General features: G+C 49.1%; 1 protein-coding gene across 2 annotated transcripts in view; it reads right to left on the reverse strand.

Moving 5' to 3' along the window:
- Positions 1-22,240, reverse strand: part of TRPC4 (transient receptor potential cation channel subfamily C member 4) — a 107,499-nt gene that overhangs the window by 38,867 nt on the left and 46,392 nt on the right. Inside the window, exon 4 of one of the 2 annotated variants that reach the window (XM_037057686.1) lies at positions 3,586-3,922. In XM_037057686.1, coding sequence (XP_036913581.1) covers positions 3,586-3,922 — 337 coding nt within the window. Of the gene's footprint in view, positions 1-3,585; positions 3,923-22,240 lie in introns of those variants that run through there. The other variant, XM_037057685.1, reaches the window with a different exon arrangement.

Consider the following 22,240-nt stretch of genomic DNA (forward strand, 5'->3'; position numbering starts at 1 on the left):
TGTGGTTGCTTCTCACGTGGCCCCCACTGGGGACCTGGCTGCAACCCAGGCCTGTGCCCTGACCGGGAATTGAACCGGCGATCCCTTGGTTCGCAGCACTGAGCTACACCAGCCAGCGTCTAATGACTCTTGATAGACACTTAGAAAGTAGAGCTCTATTGCCAGGCCCATGCGCATGCCGGACAGAGCTACCGCTTCAGTTCTTACTCCAGTTTAGAGGGGTAAACTGGTAGTCTGGGAGGTATACTGGTGTCTGGCTGTGTGGTGTCTACCTATCTGTTGTGAGAGTTAAAACCGAATTACCTCCAGCTTGTTTTCTGTTCGTTATCTCAAGATGACCGAAACCATGAGTTGGGTTCCTGTGAGAGGCTTTCGGGCCCCTTTGCATCTTTGCTTCAGTTCATCCTGACAGCAAACACCTGCAAGACGGGCAAGGCTGCTTGATGGGAAAGAGCGAAGATCAACAACCTTCAATACGGCGGGGGGGGAGGCAGGTATACAGCTGTTCCATGGACATGAACACAATGAGAGCAGATCAAAACTCCAGAAAAGAGGAAACAAAATGAAGAAAAGCAATCTATCACACTCAGAGTCCAAAACACTGGTTATAAGGATGCTCAAGGAACTTACTGAGGACCTCACAGCATACAAAAGATCCAGTCAGAAATAAAAGATACACTAATTAAAATAAAGAACAATTTACAGGAAGTCAACAGTAGGTGGATGAAGCCAAGAACAAAATCAATGATTTGGAACATAAGGAAGCAAAAGACAACTAGTCAGAACAGCAAGAAGAAAAAGGAATCCAAAAAAAAAAATCTAAGGATAGTGTAAGCCGCCTGTAGGACAAGTTTAAGGGTCTCAACATTTGCATCATAGGGGTGCCAGAAGGAGAAGAGAAAGAGCAAGAAATTGGAAATCTAACTGAAAAAATAATGAAAGAAAGCTTTACTAATTTGGTGAAGGAAACAGACATGCAAGTCCAAGAAGATCACAGAGTCCCAAACAAGACGGATGTGGACAGGCCCACTCCAAGACACGTTACAAATAAAATGCCGAAGGTGAAATACAAAGAGAGGGTCTTAAAAGCAGCAAGAGAAAAGAAGTTTGTTACCTACAGTGGAGTCCCCCTAAGCTGATTTCTGGAAAGAAACTCTGCAGGCTGGAAGGGACTGGCAAGAAATATTTGAAGTCACAAAAAGCAGGGACCTAGAGCCAACGTTGCTCTACCCAGAAAAGATATTATTTAGAATCAAAGGGCAGATAAAGAGCTTCCCAGACAAGAAAAACTAAAGGAGCTCATCATCACCAAACTATTATGACATGAAATGTTAAAGGGACTTATTTAAGAAAAAGAAGATCAAAATACAAACAATAAAATGGCAACAAATACATACCTATCGACAGCTGAATCTCAAAAAAAAATTAAGCAAAGAAGAAGAACAGGGAGACTCGTGGATACAGAGGGTTTTAGATGGGAGTGGGGTGAGGGGAAATGAGGGAAGAGGTGAGGGGAGTAAGAAGTACAAACAGGTAGTTACAGGGTAGCCGTGGGGATGTAAAGGACAGTGTAGGAAAGGGAGCCACAGAACTTACACATGTGACCCACGGACATGAACAGTGTGGGGGGGTGGCCTGAGGGAGTAGGGGGTGCTGGCTGGAGGGGAGCAAAGGAGGAAAAATTGGGACAACTGAAATAGTATAATCAATAAAATATAATTTTTAAAAAGGAAGTCAGAAAAATACAATAATTAATCAATAGTAATACAAGAATAAACTCTGTATTTCAAACTTTACAGTTTACAACTGTAAACCTACTTCTACCCCACCCTGTATAAGAAAGTCTGAGAGAAAAATAATTCAAAAAGGTTTGCAATAGTATTGACTATATTCCCTGTGCTGTACACCTAAAATGAGTATAAAATAATATTGAATGTCAACTGTAATAGGAAATGTGTTTTTTAATTGAAAAACGTAAACAAAAAGTTCCGTTGGAGCTGAGTACAAGTTATCGACGACAGTGGAAGGATATAAAAGCCGTTACGGATCTGAGGACATAAAACTCAATAGACTCCAACTTAAATACTCAACGAGATGTTGAACTTCAGCGGGGAAGATATTAAAAATAACACAGAAGCAAGATATTTGGATCTGTAAGGCTGAATAAGTTCTTACTGTTGAAACACAGAGAAGCGCATAAAAAACAAACTCCCAAGGAACACCATGCTTCTTCAGGAGATAAAGGGTTTGATCTGAGAGGACAGGTCGTAAAGAAAGAAAACTTACCTACTCAGAAAGAGTGAGAACTCATAATATGAGCACAGAAAACAAGTAAGTTTTTCCAGGATAAATGGATGGGAGGTCTAAAAGTAATCATTTCTCATAAATCCCAGTGTCACAGGCCCCAAAAGCATCCTCTGAATACAGAGGAACAGCACATTTAGGAGGAAGAGAAAAAAAATATTTCTTTCCACCACAAGAAGCGCGTGGGTGTGGCATCAGCTGAGGATCGAAGTCGGTACAAGAAGCCTTGGGAGAAGCCCGCGCCCTGAGCTTCAATGTCTCGAACACTGAAGTTCGCTGGGCCACGAACTAAACGGGGGAAAAAGAAGAGGAGGTCAGAGCCGCGTGGGAAGGCTGTGGTTCGCAGTAACCTGGTCACGCGTTCGGTCAACGCCGGGTGTCCCCGTTACGGCATTCACAGACCTACTCGCTCTGACACGGATGTGTGGGCACAGTAAAACGGGCGGGGCGGGGGGGACACACGTATAAGCCATGCTCTTGTCTGCAAGGTGTTCAGTCCTGCTGTTGTGAATCTTGGTGTGTACAGGGGGGACCACCGACTCCACCAGGCAGGAGGGGGGAGGAAATGGAACAGGCTATGAGCACCGTCATGCAGCCAGAGCACCCTTTTGTGTCCATGACACGTTCAGGAAAAGCTTGAGTCGCCGCTACCCCATCCTCTTTAATCCTCCTTCTCAGTCCCTCCTTTAAAATTAAACTGAACTAATTTACTTTTTTTTAAATGACCAATTTTCTCTCCACTGACAAAGACAGCTCCCCGGCAGTCTACGCACAGACACAGAAACGGAAGGAGGCTCTACTGTTCCATGGCCTGGTATTCGGACTTACTGTGTAATTCAAAGGACACAGAGATGCGTGTTAAAGAATGTTCACTGTTACTTGATGTCCAGAATGACTAATTCTGCTGAGGCGTTCCTACTTATCTTCCAGAAGGTGTATCTATTAGAAAATGGGAATGGTTCCTCCTACAGGGCCCGTGGCCCACGCTGAACGCCTTGAAAAGATAAGCATACACACAAACACCCGGAGAAGGATTCGTGGGATGGGAAGCCATTCAACTCTGGGACTGTAACACCTCAGGTCCCCTTTCCCAGACTGCACGCAGGCGCAGGCCCACCCAGCTGGGGAAGAATTATTTTGCGTTGGGGCCTCGGCCTAGGAGCGCGGGCGGAGGGAGCTGCTGGAGACGCCCCGCGCCCCGCCCGCCGAGGCGTGTTCTGCACTGAGCCACGCGGTTTCACGCAGTATCACGCGCTTATATGTTCTAGGGAGCACATTTACCCAGGACCCACGGTAATATCATCCACTCGACGACGGTTGGTGGCGGCCCTTGCCGGTTCAAGTCTGACCTGTCGATGTGCTGGGAGGCCAGCAACAGCAGAAACAAAAACGTCAGATAGGACGCTGTGTGGCAGATGAACTTGATGAATGGCTTTCGGATGAACAGTCCGAGAGGGCTCTTCGGAGCGATCAGGTAGCACACGGAGAAGACGGGGAAGAGCAGGCCTATGATGAAACAGGTCACCATCTTCACGGCCCAGTGTCTCCGCCTCCACCCGGGGAACTCGTCGTACCAGCGGGACGCCAGCAGCTGCTGGCAGTTGGGCTGGGCCACGAACTAAACGGGGAAAAGGAAGAGGAGGTCAGAGCCGCGTGGGAAGGCTGCCGTTCGCAGTAACCTGGTCACGCGTTCGGTCAACTCTGGGTGTCACCGTTACGGCATCCACAGATCTACTCGCTCTGACACGGATGTGTGGGCACACTCATGTGTCCACATACACCCCCGCACAATCACAGTTTCACACGCAACATATAATACTTCTCCCTTTCAGCATATTACAGAGTATTCTAACCATGGCATCTTATAAATATTCACGGATTATGTAACCTAAGTTCAGTTAAAATAGTGTCACAACGTTGGGGATTAATTTTCAAAGACTTCTGTAAGAAATGTGCATGCAAAAGATAATCCTTCAAGCTAAGGGAAGAGCAATAAAATAAAGAGTGAACTAATTAAGTTTTCATCAGCCTTGTTAAAAGATTCAAAAGTAATTAAGATGTAACCATATCTGAGAACATATCGGCTGAAAAGCTGGAGGTCGGTCACGAAGACTGGCTGGTGCCCTTCAGGTTCCGTCTTCCACGGACTATACTGACCCACGACACCCCTGGCCCCAAGTTCAAAGGATCTACTATCCAGTCATCACGCCCCCTGACTATTGTCCCTGGACACGTATGTCACATTCCGATCTGCAGACTGGAGTTCAAGGCGTGTCCCACTGGGGCACTAATCACTCTTCCGATGTCTACCAACCCAGAAGGGACGATGACAAATTCCATCTGGCAGTGCCGGTGAGGCGGGGGCAGGATCCAACTTCTTAAATCACTTCTGGGCCTGGATTCAAAATCGGTTTGGCAACCGAGCGGGAATGATGAGTGGGCAGTAATGGGAAGTGGAAAACACAAAGGGAAAGGAAATAAGGTGGGCGGTGAAAAAGCAACATTGCCTACATTAAACCCTTGAACTTGGCAAACGAGCAAAACCCAGATTAGGTAGCGGGAAGGAAGAAGTCGATCGATGCTGCGAATACTCTGAAAATCACAAAGGGCAGCAGCTGGTAGAAATTCCACATCCACTCACCAGTGTTCCTCTTCGAGGCGCCTGTGAAGAACTATTTAAACGATCAGGATAAAAACAGGAAAAAAGCTGCCAATCATTTCTAGGTGACCCCCTAGAGGCCTCCTTAAAAAGGAAGACGCATGTGAAAGCAGAACGTTACACGGTTTCAAGGTGCCACCATTTCACTGCTGGCTGTCAGGGAACAGAGGTGAGGACGGTGGGTGGAAAACTGCAGAAGGCCTGGTCTTCATCGTGACCCCGCTGCCCCCACAGTGGGCTGGCTCCCTTGAAGAGCCGCCAACGCTTTTGGTGCTGGGAGGGGCGTGTTCAGAAGGGGTGCCCACTCCCACCCAGAGCCTCCTGGTCTGGAGGGCTAAGCTCTGCTGGGCCGCCTTCCATTGGGACAAAGACCCGGGAGAGAACAGAGACCCGACGGGAGCGAAGACTGCTTTCTCCTACAAGGTGGAAGAATGCAGTTGCTCTTCCCGGAATGTCAAGACCACTTATTTCTGGGGACATTAAACTGTACAAGACCCCGTAAAACAGGGTCTGCTTCGTACGTTCGTTTCCGAATCAGCAGCCGATGCCACCGGCAGAGTCTTGCCTCCGCCCGGCTGACTTGCACACAGGTGATTGAAGGGTGTGATCGAAGGGAAGATGTCTGTCCCGGGCACGCCGATGGCACGGAGCAGTCAGCGTTTAGGCTCAGGAGCCGACCATCCTCTCTCACGCTCCCTAACTCCCCACTTCCCTCACAGCAGCCCCTCGGATGCTGGGCTCACACATCTCCGAGGCTAAAACACCAGTACTCGGTTGTTCCTCATCTGTGTAACGAGGTTGGGACAAAATTAACCAGTGGAGGACGGAGTGAGAAACGCCCCGTGTTTGGGGAAGAGCCGAGCCCACACCGTCTCCTGCCCCGAAATGCAGGCAGCAGAGGGGAGCACCGGACACGGGAGCACTGGCAGAGCCGAAAGGGTTCCGGGCACTTGCCCCCTGCGAGCCGTCACCCGCTGTGAGTGGAGGAGAGGGAGACGGGAAGGACCTGTGAGAAGGGACTGTCCCGCAGTGCTGGTTGGATTCCTTTCCCTCCTCGCTCACCGAACTGTCCCTGCAGCTGGGCCTTCGCTCCCTCCACCTTGCTCCAGTGTCTCGCAGGATTACCAAAGAATGGGCTTCCCTCTTTCTCTCTCTTTATTGATGAGAGAGAGAGAGAGAGAGAGAGAGATTTGTTGTTTCACTTACTGATGCATTTATTCATTGGTTAACACTTGGATGTGCCCTGACCAGGGATCGAACCCACAGCCTTGACATATTAAGACACCTCTCTCTCTTTAAAGTGACCTACATGATGTTCTTCAGAAGCAAGGATGTGTCACTTCCTCTCTGCTCATCAGTGGCAGGATTTCTGCTTGCCACAAGTTCAGGGTCGCTTGTTCGGGTCCAGCTGGGTCTTCCCTTAGGACGGCTCCCTGAGCTAAAGCGCACCTCAGTGTGGAAGGCCAGCTCACGACCAAGCCTGGGGGGAAATGCCTTACAAACAAGGACCAGGCCGGGCACACCGGGGCCTGTGCGAGAGAAGCCGGACCTGGTTCGTGGACGGGAATCCCCAGCAGAAGGAGCCTGCAGCCCGGGCAGCGGCAGCAGAGGGCCACTGCCGTCCCCGAGCCCCAGGCACTGCTGTCCTGTGCGCGGGGAAGAGCTTAGTGTAGGAGCTGCACCTCCATTTGGCCCCTGAGGTTCCCTGGAAAGACAGAGGCTGGTCGTGTTGGTGTCCCAGGGCCTCCGTACCTAGTGCTGCGAAACGGGCAGTGGAAAACGGCAGAGATTTTGCGTCTCCTTATTACCTCGCAGTTATAGAGGCTTCCAGTCCAAAATCAAGGAGTGGGCAGCGTCATGCTCCCCCCCAGACCCTGGATTGAGCCCCCAACCCGTGCGAACGTCTGGCCAGATGCCACTTGGCTCACAGCTGCGTCATTTCTCCTCTGTCTCTGCTGTCACTCACACTCTCACCACACGGCTCCCATTGCACGACCTTCTCTCATCCAGCAAGGACAAGGGTCTCACTGGATCAGGAGCCTGTCCCGCTCCAGGGTGACCTCAGCTGAACTATTTTGATCTGTGTGACCCATGACCCTGTTTCCAAATGTGGTAGAATTCTGAGTTTCTGGGGTGAGGAGCTTAAGGGTTCGTTTTGGGGGGCACATAATTCAAACCGTGGCATGGACAATCACTCCTGTTCTGGCAGCTCCCCTGGGTACAGGTTTGGGTTCTATAGTTTTCATAAACATCACTATTTCAAATGCAGTAAATGTATTTCAAGCCCACAAATACTTTTCTAAAGCCCTGCCTTCCATTCCATGTTTAATTTCCCTCCCTCTCTCTATTCTATTTTTTTATTTCCTTATTTTCTCACGAGAACTGACAATACATGATGCACATTTAAGATTTTCTGAGAAGAGAAGGTCCTATACATAAGACCTTCTCCCATACCAGTCTGCTACTGTGATTAAATCTTTTTCCTAAGGGCTTTCTGGAAAAGGGTATATTTGAACTGACATAAATTATTCAGCTGCTGAGGCAAGCAAGGCATCAAGAATCTACATGACTGTTACCCAGTGAAACTACAGCTTCCATGTGATGGAATTTAAAAAATGAAGTCTGAGGGGCTGGAAACAATGAGAGGTATGAAACCTCGATCAGGCTGCAGGCTAAACCCTGAGGGAAGAACTCAAAGGGCTCGGGGAGACGCAGGCGCTGACCTGAGGAAGGGCACCTGGGCTGCGGTAGGTGACAGGAAGCTCCAACCTAAGAGGAACTGTGACTACCTAGGGGTTTGCCTGGTTTGACTGCATCACTGAGTTTACATTATCAGCCGATGGTTTTTTCTATCAGAAAATGATCACTTGAAAGTCACACAGATACAAAAAACGAGAGTCCTTGGCGTCCAAAAACCTCTGTTTCTTGACCCTAATTCCCTCCGACCACGTGTACGTCAACCATCCAAACACAAGAACAAGAAAACGACTCAGATTTTTAGAAATGGACTGAAGGTTTGAACAGACATCCGTGCTGAGCAAGCACATGAAAGACGCTCAGTGTCCCTTGTCACTGAGGATGTGCAGGTGAAAACCACAAGCAGGTGCCACCACACACCCACGAGAACAGCTCGAATAAACAGAGGGTGACACGTGTTGGTGGGAATTTAGAGAAACTGAGCTCTCACCCATTGCCCATCGAGACATCAATGGCCAATCTCTTTGTAAACAGTTTTCAGGGGGGTTTTAAAAAAAGTTAAACCTATACTCACCATAAAATGGGCTCATTTTGATCCCAGGCACTTATGAAAGTTATTTGTATGGAAAATGGTACAGTAATTAATCAATAATAATACAGAAAAAGAGAAAACAAGGCATATGTCTCTTCAAAGACTCTCACATAAAGGCCATCGTAGGTTGGAGCCGACAGCCGAAGACAAGGACAATTCAAACGTCGGATGAACAGCAAACGGAGAAACAAAATGTGGTGTGTCCGCACCGTGAGAGGTTACTCGGCAATAAAGAAGGGGTGACGCACGGACACACACGGTGCGTTTGCAAAGTAACTATGAGCGAGGCAGGCACAGGAGAAAGAGCACCTGCTGGGTAGTTCCATTTGTACGAACTCCAGAAACTGCAAAGCGACCCAGGTGACAGCAGGCAGGGCATCGGGGGCCAAGGGAGCGGCAATGTGCCAAGAGAGATTATCACAGGGCAGAGGAAGCTGTGGGGGCGAGAGATCCACACACTCCATTCGTCCTGGTGGGAAGCGACCCATGCATTCACTGTAAATTCGTCCAGTTTATGGTGTGCCCACTGTGCCTCCACAAAACGTCCCAAACTGGCTGGTATCATAAGCACATTCGGGATGACTTCTTTGCCTCGACCTGTGGCCCGTGTGACCACGCGGGACTCCTCATCTTGTGCTCGTCTCTTTATTTCGTGGCCAGACCCTTCTCGGTTCAGACTGGCCCGAGACCCTGCCATCCCATCAGGAGTCATCGTTGCAGGGCTAAGCCCAGAAAGCAGGTCTCCTTTCTACCCCAGCCACTAGCCCCTGAGCCTTGCTCCCCCCACCCGACCCCCACCCCGGGCACCACAAGCTGAGAGGCTGGGCCTTGCCGGATGCAAATCTAACCGTGTCTCTTTCCGCTTTGGAAGTCTGTGTCGATGCTTCCCAGTCCCTAGGCGAAGGCCCAGGTGCTGGGCGAGACCTCCAAGGCCCTGAGACCCCTCCCCAGGCCCTTCCTTTCCCAGCCAGCAGAGCTGCCCTTCAGGATCCCACACATGGCAGGAGGCTCTGACCCCGGCTGCTGTTGTCAGTTTGCATTTGAAGACAACTTTGCCTGAGATCATCTGCCTCTTATCTTCTGGTAGAAAGTCAATCCCTCCAGGCCCTCCGGCTCAGCCTCTGATGCTGCTGAGCACACGCTCAGGCCTCCTGTTCTTTTTCTCAATATGGGCGGTGTCCTCTGAACACACCTTATAATTACGCTGACTCCCCTTTTCTCCCACATTTCAATTACGAGCTACAGTGCAAGGGTCTGTCTGCCTTCCGCAGGGTCCAGCACCGGTGTGTCGATGGGTGTCCACGCAGTCGAATTAACGGTTGGCCGAGCTCAAGGCTAGGGGCCTGTTTAATCAGGAACTAATCACTGCTGCAAGCGCCGCAGAAAAGCCCCTGTTGAAGCCGTTAACGTCAGCGACGAGAAGGACTCTTTACATCCTTGTCCTTATTTCCAGAAATGACAAAATTAGCTGCTTCTGTTTCTTCCTAACGCAGTGATTTTCCACCTCTCCCATCTCATGGCACATAAACTAATTACTAAATTCTGTGGCACAACGAAAATATATTTTTTGCTGACCTGACAAAACATAGATACAATTGTTTTTCATTCACTGATGGCTCTTGTTGTGTTCGCTGGTGTCCTTTTTTAAATTTGACAGTCCGAGGGAAAGAGGTCAGTGCCCCTGATCAAATACTCAGGAGCTGCATGTCTGAAACACAGACGTTTGCGGGTGGACAATCGATGTCTTATTGCCACGTGAAGCAGCCCGGCGGTCCCGCGCCCCCCGCGGTGTTGTCTGAGTGGAGGTGGAGAACCCTGTCTCGGCCCAGACTTGCTGTCAGTGCTCAGAAACTATTCAAGGCCAAGTTGGTCTTGGACAATACATCGCCACACAAGGAGCACTGAGGCGGAGCATCTCAAAGGGGAAGCAGTTCAGGGAAACGCAGTCCAATTCCGCTGGAATCCGAGAAAGGGGACAAGGGAAGAGGCAGATACGGCGTGGAGTGCCCTCTGATCCTCGCGAGACTGCTCTCAAGGAAGAGGGTGAAGCATCCCTCCCTCCAGCTTGTTCTTCTGTGCAATCAGAGACGTGCGAGTCGATGGAAGATGCAAGAAATGACACGTCGATCTCCAGAAACTTGTTTCCTTGATAAAACTACTGATGATGTCCAAAACCGGGAAGAAAATGCCAGTGTAGGACCCACCCAAGAAAATGCTGATGTTAAAGCACATACGTATAAAATGCTCACCTTTTAAAAAATCACTTTTGCTCTCTACACAGAGGATAAATATCATTCACTACTCATATCAAACTGAAACAGTTTAAAAGCAGACTCAAAGTTTTGTTCTCTATGCCGCTGTGAGCAGGTGGAATATTCCAGACAACACAGGCTGATCAACTACAGCAACTTACATGTTTTGGCTTGAATTCTCAATACTTGGGCGTCACTCTGTTCCAAGACACCCAAACTGCATTTTATCCATTTATAAATTTCTGTAATACAATCTGTTTGGAGATTAGGGATTGTCTCAAAAATTGTTTCATCACATATCTTTAAATATCAGGGATGTGAACATAATGTTCAGGACTTGGTTATGCATGTATAATCTGATTACAAAGCCCAAGGACGATTCTACAATAAGCCTAGTATTCGAACATTCTCAGAGTTCAATTCCCACTAGTTTTCTAGGCCAGCACCAGTACCCATTCTTGCCCCGTCCCTCTCCACGCCCACCCCAAGGCACCAAATCTACCGCAGCATGACCCAGGCGGTCCGGGGCCCAGAAACCAGCAACGCAGGCCTCCAGCTCCCCGGCATCGAGGCCGCGTACCTGCTTCCTCCACGGCAGAACCTGGACCAGAGCTGCTTGCATTTCACTGGGAAGGGCTGCTGACGAGATGGAAACGATTCACACGAAATCACGGCTAACTGGATTCGCCGTACTCTTTCACGTGCATTTAAGACATGAAGATGTGATGAGAGTTGGTGAAGGACAGAGGTTCAGGGCCAGACGTGAAGGACCTTCCCGGGGGTGCTCCCCACGGCAGGAGGGCAAGCCCTCGTCCTGCTCTCCACCTCCCAGCAGGGTTTCCGCGTTTTGGTTCGGACAGCAGGCTGCTAGGCTTGACCGTAAACAAAGCCACAATCTTAGCATGACAAAGATCACGGTCATTATACAGAAGGCCTTTCTTTAGGGCCTAGACTCTCAGTGGAGACGAATGAAAGCAGCGAGCAGAGGATGTTCACAAAGACTCAAGACACTGGCTGAACTCTCCCCTCGCGTGGAAAGCCCACCTGAGAGGGAACAGGACCCACCTGCTTCATGTCACCCGGACACACCACGGCCAACTCTGAGTAACTGTTTAACCGCCTCCATTCACAATGCGGCTTCTGGTACATCCCCCGTATGAGGGATAGAGTCAAAATATTTACTTCTGTTCCAGTCAGGATAATTCTACCTTACCCCAAACACTGCTGAAAGCCGAAGACAGTGTGAACTTTATCTGTTACTAAATTCAGCCAGACCATAATATGCTGGGCACTGCTGTGGGTACCTGGCTTCCAGCCCCAAAGTAACTCAGCAGTCACGATAGGAGTTCCAGAAGGAGGTGTTTTCATCTCTAGTCCCAGAATTCGATACCAGTAAGGCTCACGGGAAGTCCTGACTTCCAGCACCGCACTGCATTTATCAAGTTAGCTGAACATGAAAAAGCTCAAGGTCCAAACAGTGGCAAAGAAACTTCTTCTTCTTTCCCTACATAAACAAATGGCAACCAAGTGACCTCTACCTCCTCAGCGTGTTGAAAATAGCTCATGTAGCGATGGGTTGGGGAAACCTTTACATTAAAATTTCTTGGCATTGACGTATTCTCTCAATTTCATTCTCACCACAATCATCTTCTGTCGCGTCTGCACAAGTCATGAGTCCCCGCCGAGCATGAAATGTCCTCCCCCAACTGCAGCCCCGCCCCGGAGGAGATGGCCTGCCCCAGGACGCTGGCGGTGGCCCGGGGCGGGGGGGGGGGAGCGCTGGGCAGGAGGGGGCGAAACATGGTGACTCTCCTCTGCAACCTCGACCTCAACGAGTCGCTANAGCTGAACATGAAAAAGCTCAAGGTCCAAACAGTGGCAAAGAAACTTCTTCTTCTTTCCCTACATAAACAAATGGCAACCAAGTGACCTCTACCTCCTCAGCGTGTTGAAAATAGCTCATGTAGCGATGGGTTGGGGAAACCTTTACATTAAAATTTCTTGGCATTGACGTATTCTCTCAATTTCATTCTCACCACAATCATCTTCTGTCGCGTCTGCACAAGTCATGAGTCCCCGCTGAGCATGAAATGTCCTCCCCCAACTGCAGCCCCGCCCCGGAGGAGATGGCCTGCCCCAGGACGCTGGCGGTGGCCCGGGGCGGGGGGGGGGGAGCGCTGGGCAGGAGGGGGCGAAACATGGTGAGTCTCCTCTGCAACCTCGACCTCAACGAGTCGCTAAGTGTTTAAAGACTGAGAATCCCGAGCTGAGCATTTGGAACATCATTCCCTCGTCATCTAAGAGGCGAGAGTGCCTTCTGGTGTAAACATCGCCAACCAGATGCTGCCCAAAGGCCCAGACGGGAAGAGAATAGGAAACATCCTAGGAATCTGTCAGCTACACGGCGGAGATGTCAAATAAGCAGGAAGTACAGGGTAACCTTGTCTGGTAAGAGTCCAGAATTAATATTTAAAATAGCATTATAACTAATCAGTAATCACCGCAGGACTCCTGATCAACTGAGGGAGGCCAAACTTCGCACGTGCGGCAACGAGAAAACGCAACCTTATTGCCTCTCCCTCCGTGCACACGCCCCGAGCCCCAGCAGCCCGGTCCCGACGCGGCCCCGCCTCGCTGAGCCTCCCCAGTCACCACTCTCCACAGTTGCTGGTACAGAGAAGACTCTTGAAAGTATTTTTAGAATGAACAAATAAGATAGGAGTGGCAGCATCAGAAACACACACTTCAGCTACTACCTTCAACACCGGGCCTGTTTCCGTGTGGCTACGTAGCAGCGGAGAGCCGAGTCTAAGCCGGCGGCCGAAAGCTAAGGAAAGAGGTGCAGACAGTGAGATGTTCTCACGGAAGGAGTCAAAGATGCCTCACGGCGTCCCCACTTCGCCCTGAGAATGAGGAAGAAAACGATCTTCTCCACGAATGAGCAGGGCCAATGTGTTGCTCAAAGACGATTTAATTTTGCTGCAAATTAATACGGACTCCCTACTCTTGTGGGGTTATTAGACTCCTACTCTCCTGGTTTGTGTAAATATTGAGATAAAATACTAACCCCTGTCCAAAACACGTCTGAGACTTGGGGGCACAACAAACTAAGTATTGATTATGATGTGGTTTAAAGGGCAACGTGCAAACAATCAAATAAATACACAATGCACAAAACCTTTTTATTTGGTTACTGGTTTTAGTTTTAAAAGAAGCTGCTTGTTTGTGTTTCTCAGAGTTTGAGAGAACATGTTACTACTCTCACTCCCAAAAATGCCATTCACAAATATCTCCACTTCTGTTCCTTTACTGTGGTAACATTAGTTTTATAGCTTTGGTGTGGTAATTATTCTTTTTACATCGGAGAGAAAGACACAGCTTAGAACGATAACTACCAGGTGACTGCGTCGCCCCAAACATGCTACTGAAGTGCACGTCCCTCGCACTAATCCCCAATCAGCCAATCGCCAACCTTCCTTGTGGGTCTTGAACTTATTCTCATCTGCAAGGTAAGCATGTGATTCTAGAAGCTGCGAAGTCCATGATGAAGATGCCCGCAGGCCCGAGGCCCCGGTTTCTGACTCAGACAGACCTCTGCTCCCTGAATGCCCCCAGGGCAGAAGGGGTCTCTACTCACGGGGGCACTGACCCCATTCCCGAGGGCTCCAGCCTCCCAGAGGCCCCGCCACCAACAGCATCACACTGAGTCTCCATGTGGGGACTGCCAGGTGGGGAGGGGCAAATATCCACATATTTTGGACTTTGGAAAGTCCACAGTCGGGGACAAAGTAAAGGGAAAAGGCAAAGGAGTTTTGAAGAGAAAGACAGACCGCGACTTTCACATCAAGGTAATGAGACGTGCCTACACGGGGTCTGCCCAATGCTCTGAAACACGCAAGTGGCCATTCTCTCTCACACCGAGCGAAGGTCGATTTTATACTCCATTGAACTGAGATTTTATTTAAGAACGCCCCTCACAAAATAACCATAAAACCGTCTCCTATGAATAAAAGAATTCTCAAGTCAGTGTTCTAGAACACCGTGTGGAACCGACGGAGCTAAAACGGCCCCACCCGCCCTTTGGCTGAAAGCTGCGTGCTTCTCCCATGGGAAGTTCCCTTCCTGCCGTTCAATCCCCAAACCTCCTTTGGTGCGAATTCACAAGCAGCGAGGATGTGTTACACCAATTATTGTCACAGCATATGTCGTGAATGGCTGATCACAGTCACAGGTATTTCAAGGGAGAAAACTTCTTTTGCAGCATCTTCTAAGAGCTTCGAGGGCCGACCACGGTAATTCTAGGCCCAACCCAAATGCTGGCTGCGGAGACAATCTGATCAATTCGAATTCACTCAATTTGAATTCATTAATTAGTTACGGGCATAGCGACTCCAGCTTAAAGATGACTAGCATCTGCAACATTTTCATTTTTTTCTGAAGATCACGTACACCAGAATAAGCAGACCACTCCAGGGTCGATAAACTCAGTTTTCGCTTTCATTATTTCCCTGCGGTCCCAGACGTGCGTCTCCTGCGTGTTGTAACACACACGGTTCGGAAAGAAACTGGTGGTTTGTCACGAGATTCAAACGGAGTAACTGTCTGTGTTTCTTCCCACGAGTCTCGCCTTCAGCACTCGGCTCACTGCTCTTGCCATTTACTTTCTGCAGAAGCTACTTTCCTCGGTCCAGTGTGGTGCCGCCCGATCAACTCGACGTGCGTCATACACGTAACTTAATATCAAAAAGGGACCAAACCGGAGAAATCAATCTTCGCAGATGTCAGCTAGTCGAAAGACTCTGCCATCTAATTTTGAGATGTAAGCGATCTGAAGTTTATTGGCGACACATTTCTCATCTTCTTTGTTTGCGCCGAGCCTTGGAGAGCGGGCGGGCATTCGACACCGCAGTCTGGGCCCACCAGGTTTCACCGGCTTCACGCGGCCGGGGACAGCTGCCGACAATGCAGCTCGCGGGTTTTTCAGATTATAGACTAACAGATGCCTTTTGAAATCTCTAAAGAAATCTCTAAGAGGGTCACTGAGTGCTGACTGTGGAGAAGAGTAATTTTGTCATTTCAGCGGCTGTTAAATCAAATGTCTGTTCCAGAAAGAGGTGACTGTGCCTACTTCCCTGTCTGCCCTTGTCTTTTACTGGTGACAAGGGAACGGGCCATCACGTTTAACGATTTCCACACGTCTGCCTCCGCTCCCGCCCCCCAGGGCCACTCAGTGCTCGTTCTGCGTCCTGTCACCCCCTGCGAGTCCCTCCTTATGACGCTGTGAGAAATGATGGGGGCGGGGGCGTCTGTCAGATTTCCGAATGGCAGGTCCAGTTACACCACCTCCATTCGAGGACGTACCTTGGAGGCAGGTGTCCCCGTCTAGACAATGAGACCTGCTCCCGTAGGTTCCTCCTGTGACCCGATCTGGAAGCAGCGCCCTGGGGTCAGTAGCTTTTACTTTAAAGTGTAAATAACACGGGTGGTTGAGTCCATCGGTCGTGACATCTCTGAACGTGACACTTCACACAGGAAATTGGACTCCTCGCCTCCTCAATAAGATGCCCTTCAAGAGCGTGGGTGGGCTGTTCGGCTTTGACTTGGGGGTGCCTCATCCACCTGGGGGTCCCCAGGGGAGAGGACCTGCCAAAGGAAGACCTGGGACACCGGCTGCCCTGGGAGAGGTGAGGGAAGACACGAGCGAGGGGCTGGAGGGAGAGAGAGGAGGCCGAAGGTTGTGCCCTGCGTGCTGGCAACCCACTCAGATGCTTAGGGTCTTAAAATGCCAAATACCGGGGTTATTGTTTATCTGTTTTCATTCCTCCAGGAGAAAGAAAGAAATGATGTTTTCTTCTAACATTTGTGATGCACATAATCAAAAAACGCGAATTAAAAAAACACCACCACATTCACACTTTGATCTGACACTGTGTCAGACTCACCAAAGAGTTGCCTTTCTTAGAAATTAAGGTGGAGACGGGGAGAGGGGGGCGGTGCTCCAAAGAACATCCAGCCTCACCTCTTCACTCTACAACCAGGGAGCTGAGGTCCCTGGGGGTCAGACGGGTCTCTAGCCAACAGCAGGAACAGAGTTAGGTCCCATCAGATGCAGTGCGGCTCGGGTCAGCGGGGTGAGAGCTGGGGGCTCAGGACTGACGTGAACCCCCGAATGAAGTCAGAGTGTCCAGCTGTGGTCCCAACTCAGCCATGACAAATGACAAGCTCTGGGTGCTGGCATCAGGACAAGCACCACTTTGTGCCATCTGGAAGCCTTCATGTAGACAGTGAAAGACATAAACTCAAGAATGCTAGTTTAACCACGCTCTGAAATTTAGAGGCACGAAAAGCTAAGCATTCAGTGCCACAGTCCTGGCTTCAAGGTCAGACGGGTTTTTTCCTTCCCTCCTCCTGATTCCCTGCGTCCCTGCGATGGCGAGACTCTGCTTCTCCCGTCTGGGCACTAACAATCTTAAAGGACAGGACGGTCCCTCCAAAAAGAAAGGAATGTTGACACGGCATGTCCTCTAAGACTTCCTGGGTGTTTTCGAAAGGAAGCTGGGAGGATGTCTCAAGCTCACAGGGCTGTGGAAGAAGAGCAATTTTATGGGGCATGAGATGCGGTGCTTTGGGGGGAAGAGAAGCCAGACAGAACAAAGCAAATATATTTAGGTGCTTTGTTTAGCAGGTTCGCTTTTCTTGAACTTTCCAGACAGAGCACAAGCTCTCGGGGGTCGAGCAGAGGAGCCCCTTGTAGATCGGAGGGTTCTGGGGCAGCCTCATCTTCAAGGAAGAGACGCGCTCCAGGCAGGGAGGAAAATGCACTTTCTGCGCGGCTGCTGTGGAAGAATTGGCCCATCTCCTGCTTCGGTTTCACCTCTGCCTCGGGGAGCGTTTGGGCGCGTCCCGTGTGTCCTCCCTGTTCGCCGAGCGTTGGGACTTCCTGCCCCTTTCCTTTGTCACTCTCGATCGTCGTCCTTCCAGCCCAAGGTGCTCTCACTTCTCATCCAAAATGTGTCGGTTATTTTCCCGCCTCCAAACTCAGCACCTAGAGAGAGCTTCTCAAAACACGCGTTCAATCACGGCAATCTCCTGCTTTCCATATTACTTTGTATTGGTTTCAGGTGTACAGCATAGCGGGTAGACAGTGACACACTTTACAAAGTGACCCCCTCGATATCCCCAGGGCCCACCTGGCACCACGGGCAGTTAGTGGAATATTATTGATTATACCCCCCACGCTGTGCTTTCTAGACTGTGACTACTCTGTGACTACCAATTTTTAGTTCTTAACCCCTTCCCCATGAAGCCTTTTAATAGCCCCTTGCAGACTTCAGGACAAATGGAGCTTTCTTAATGAGGACCTGCCCGCTCTGATCCTGCTCAACCCTCTCCAGCTTCTCACCCCACTTTCCCTCCTGCCCTCGGTGACCCAGGCACCCTGGTCGCTTCCACCCCAGAACTGCCCACAGGATGCCTCCTTCTCTGAAAGGCCCCCCAGGCCCCTCAACACACCCCCTTCGCAGCCCGCTCTGCATTCCTCTGCCTAGAACATCTGGACAGGTTCACGGGGTCACAGGCCACACTCTCCTTCACACCCCTCTTCCCAGACCGTGCTAATACAATACAAGTGTGGATCTGACATCATCTTCTCCCCCTGATACCATCACACCCGGGCAGGAACGGCCCTCCCTCTCCCCTCCTCTGACCCCCGGTGCCTCACGCCGCCTGGCACTCACAGGGGAGCAAATGCCATGTGTTTGCTGAGTAGGTAAATGTGTGGGTGCTTGCAGAAATAAATGAACACAAGCAAAAGAGTGATTCTTATCTCTCTTTTCCTAAAACACTTCTCAGTGTGCCAAGGTCGGGCAGGCACCCCCTGGGCAGACCTGGAGGGGCTCGTCCACGTTGAACTTCCAGACTGTCCAGCTCTGTCCTAGAATCTTAGCTGGAACCGAGTGGGGCCACCCAGTGTTCCCGAAGTGGACAGGCACGTCATTTGCAGGCTACCGTGCATATCGTCTGCGCCAATGCACAGGCCTACGAGGACCCTGACAAGGTGACTCTTTTTCCCTGAGGTTGAACAGTAGCCAGTGAATATAGAAATTTTCTGTTTCACAGAGAAAATGACATTGTGTGATATGAAGGGTATAGGCTCCAGACCCAGAAGGACCTGCCTTTAAAGATGAAGATTATAAAATAGCTGCCCCTTCCTGCTGAAGAATGAAATAAAAACAGGATAAGAAGTACTGGGTAGACCCCAGTGAGTCAGTCAGGAAAAGTTAAGAACCATACGATTTCACCCCCATGTGGGATATGAAACCTAAACTCTCAGACACAGACCACAGCGTGGAGGTCACCTAGAGAAGGGGAGGGGGTCAGCCACGTGGGAGATGGCGTGACTGGGTGGTGGGCACACAGTGCAACATGCAGATCATGTGTCACAGGAACGTATGCTTGAAACCTACGTGATCTCACTCACCAATGTCACCCCCCAAAATTTTCCTAAATGCCACTAGTATGTTTCACAGAACTAGAAAAAATAGTTTAAAAATGTACATGAAACAAGAGAAGGTCCCAAAATGCCACAGCAATCTTCAGAAAGAAGAACAAAGTTAGAAGTCTCATGTTACCTGATATCAAACTACACTATAAGGCCATAGTAATCAAAACAGCATGGTACTGGAGACGTGTAGATCAGTGGAATGGAATAAAGAGTCCCGAAATAAACCCACACCTGGATGGTCAATTAGTAGTTGACAGAGGAGGCAAGAATATACAGTGAGGTAAAAACTTAAATGTGAGATTTGGTACCATAAAAAATCCTAGAAAAACATAGGCAGTAAAGGAAAACATTTAGTAATTTTTTCCTAATATATCTTCTCAAACAAAAGAAATAGAAAATAAATGGGACTACCGCAAACTAGATTTTTTTTGCACAGAAAAAGAAACCCTCTACAAAATGAAGACAACCCATTGAATGGGAGAACATATTCACCAATGATGTATCTCATAAGGGGTTAATATCCAAAGTTTATACAGGACTTCTACAACTCAACATAAAAAACGAACGAACCGCCTAATCAAAAACTGGGCAGAGGACCTGAGCTTTGCTAGAGTTAAATCTCTTGTTTTCATGTGTATTTTAAAGACCAAGAGGAACATCGTAACTTTTCTTCTCTTCCAACTGCAGATCAAAAGCGGAGAACAAAAGCCGTTGGAGTAGAGTGCGATTTCTCCCCCCAGGAGAAAGGACCCTCCCTCTGTGGTTGCTGAGACACCCTGCAGAGTCTCTCAGAGCGAGCGACACCCGGGTCACCACCACCCTGACCTCAAGGTTCAGAGGAGCTAACAAGTTCGTGGAAGCCTGGGTGCTCCGCGGCGTAGGAGAAAAGCAGCTGGAAAACCTTTCCGTCGGTGAGTGTGTTTGATGAAGAAGTACAGGGATCCACCTCCTCTTCCTGCTAAAAATTCCTAGTCAAGCCTAATAAAAATTAAAGCCTAACTTTTAAATTAAAACTAAATTTTAAATGAAAGTGTGAATCATAAAGTAACACGTCAATTAAGCTTAAGACTATTCATTTAAATGTTCACATCTATTTTACACCAACATTTCGTGAGCAAGGACTGCTGTACCAGACTTTCGTAAGGGTAGTTTAGGCAGCAAGCGCTGGCTTTGCGTTTGAGTTGTTCTTTTTCGAGACGAAGCTTACCTCTGGACCTCCATAACCGTTCAGAGGGTGGCTAGTACTGTGTGCGCGGGAGGGAAGGGGAGTGATTTACTCCAAGGACTTGTAAGAAATTACTGATGAAATGTAAACTTTGATTCTTAAATATTTTTGACATAAAGTCTCAGATAAACAGATCTTAAAAAAACATAATCTCTCCACTGAAGTCTATTTTTAATCATTACAAGTTTAAACAAGCAGAGTATTTTTAAACTAGGAAGCTGGAAACATTTATTTTTAAACTGTCCTCTGTGAGTTTACTTTCTTCATAGCTGCTTCTCTTGGGCTTTGTGGTTTTGTGGGGGTTTTTTAAAAAGAGGTTCATATAGAAGAATCCAGTGAGGGAGAACGGTAAAATGGCCCGGACGACTACATGTTTAAATCCACACACGTGCTGTTGGTTAACTCTTTGATGTGCAGACCCATGGGTGAGGGTGGAAAAGTACAACATCAGCCCTCAGGCTGCCTGGAAGGTAACAGCTTATTTCCATGGCAACGGTGCATAGTCCCAACATTTTACAGGGAGCGGTAAGAGGGAGAAATAGGTTCAGACCCAATTTTTCCAATCGACAGTAGCACCTACTGGTCATCAGTGAATTGCCACGACCTGGAGACTTAGGGCGGTTTACGCCGAGGTGTCCCACAAAAGGTGAATGCCGACAGAAGAAGACTCTAGAAAACAGCTTTCGAGCAGCGCACTGCGCTGCCTGACAGCCTGAGAGCGTTTCAGTCTGCATTTTAACTGCTGGTGGCGCATTAATGCTACATTAACAATGCCAAAATAGTTCAGAGTTCAAGTGTTGCCCCTAAGCCTGAACTATAAAGCAGCATCACCAATACCAAGGCTCCTGAATGCTTTTCAAAGGGGCTTCTACACCTGCGGTTAGGAGTCTTTTAAAAATCATTAGTGCTTTTCGTGTTTCGTTTGAGCTGTTTTCCAACACCACCACACCAGTCAGAGGAGACCGCTGGGAAAGCTAAGCCACGTGCTCGTTGGGGTTAAGTTCACAGATATGCTGAACCATCCATCAAGTTCCACGTGTTTCAGAGTCTCCAATTTTGCAAGGAACCGAAAAGATCTGTCTCGGTGTAGTTTATATTTCGTTGTGGGGGTGAGAGGCAGCAGAGCCAAATGAAACAACACGTAATGGTACCTGAGTGCACAACTAATAAAACAGTGTGGCGAGGGCTTACGAGCACAGTAGGGTTTGGGCCCCAATCCGGAGAAGTCGAGAGCCGCGGGAGCGCTGTGAATACACAACAGTGCGCAACGGCACACGGGGATGTTTTGGTTCAGAGGCGGACGGACCCAAGCAATACTGTGAAGACACATTCGGCAGAAGTCAGTTATTGGACCCGAGGCTCCTGTCTGTGATACTGACATCTACTGAGGGCAGATTGCATTTAGGCAGCAATATGGACTTAATTTAGACACTGGCCTTGCACTTGACCTTGTAGATATTGTTGGTGTCCAGGAACGGGGTGGGGGAACGTCTGTCATCTCGCAGGCCAGCCTGACTTTATTGGTGACGGTCCCTCGGGCCATACGTGGAAGAGGAGGCTGAGACTAACTCAGAATTCAGGGGACGGAGGGACCCTGTCCAAGGTCTCTCATTGTCATGGCCTGACTTTGTGTGTGGGGTGGCTCCACGCTGCCTTAGATGCTGTTAGGGCTGAACCGTGTTCTCTCAAGATTCGCGTGTTAAAGTCCTCACCCCTGGTATCTCAAATGTCACTGTGCTTGTGGGTAAGGGTTTTGGAAGAGGTAATAAAGTTAACTTAGGAATAGAGGGCAGACCAGGCGAAGGAGGAGGAAGGAACAGTTGTCTACAAGCTGAGGACACTGGTCTCAGAAAAAAAACAAAACCAATCTTGCTGACACTTTGCTCTGAGTTCTAGCCTTCAGCATCGAGGAAGATCAGATTTATGTTTTTACACGATCCATGGCACTTTGTCGTGGCAGCCACAGCCAATGCATAAACAGATCAAATCTCTTGAAAAGAACAACTAT

Source organism: Sturnira hondurensis, unplaced genomic scaffold (genome assembly GCF_014824575.4).
Source record: "Sturnira hondurensis isolate 20B ecotype Veracruz unplaced genomic scaffold, ASM1482457v3 Scaffold0009719, whole genome shotgun sequence".
Lineage (NCBI taxonomy): Eukaryota > Metazoa > Chordata > Mammalia > Chiroptera > Phyllostomidae > Sturnira > Sturnira hondurensis.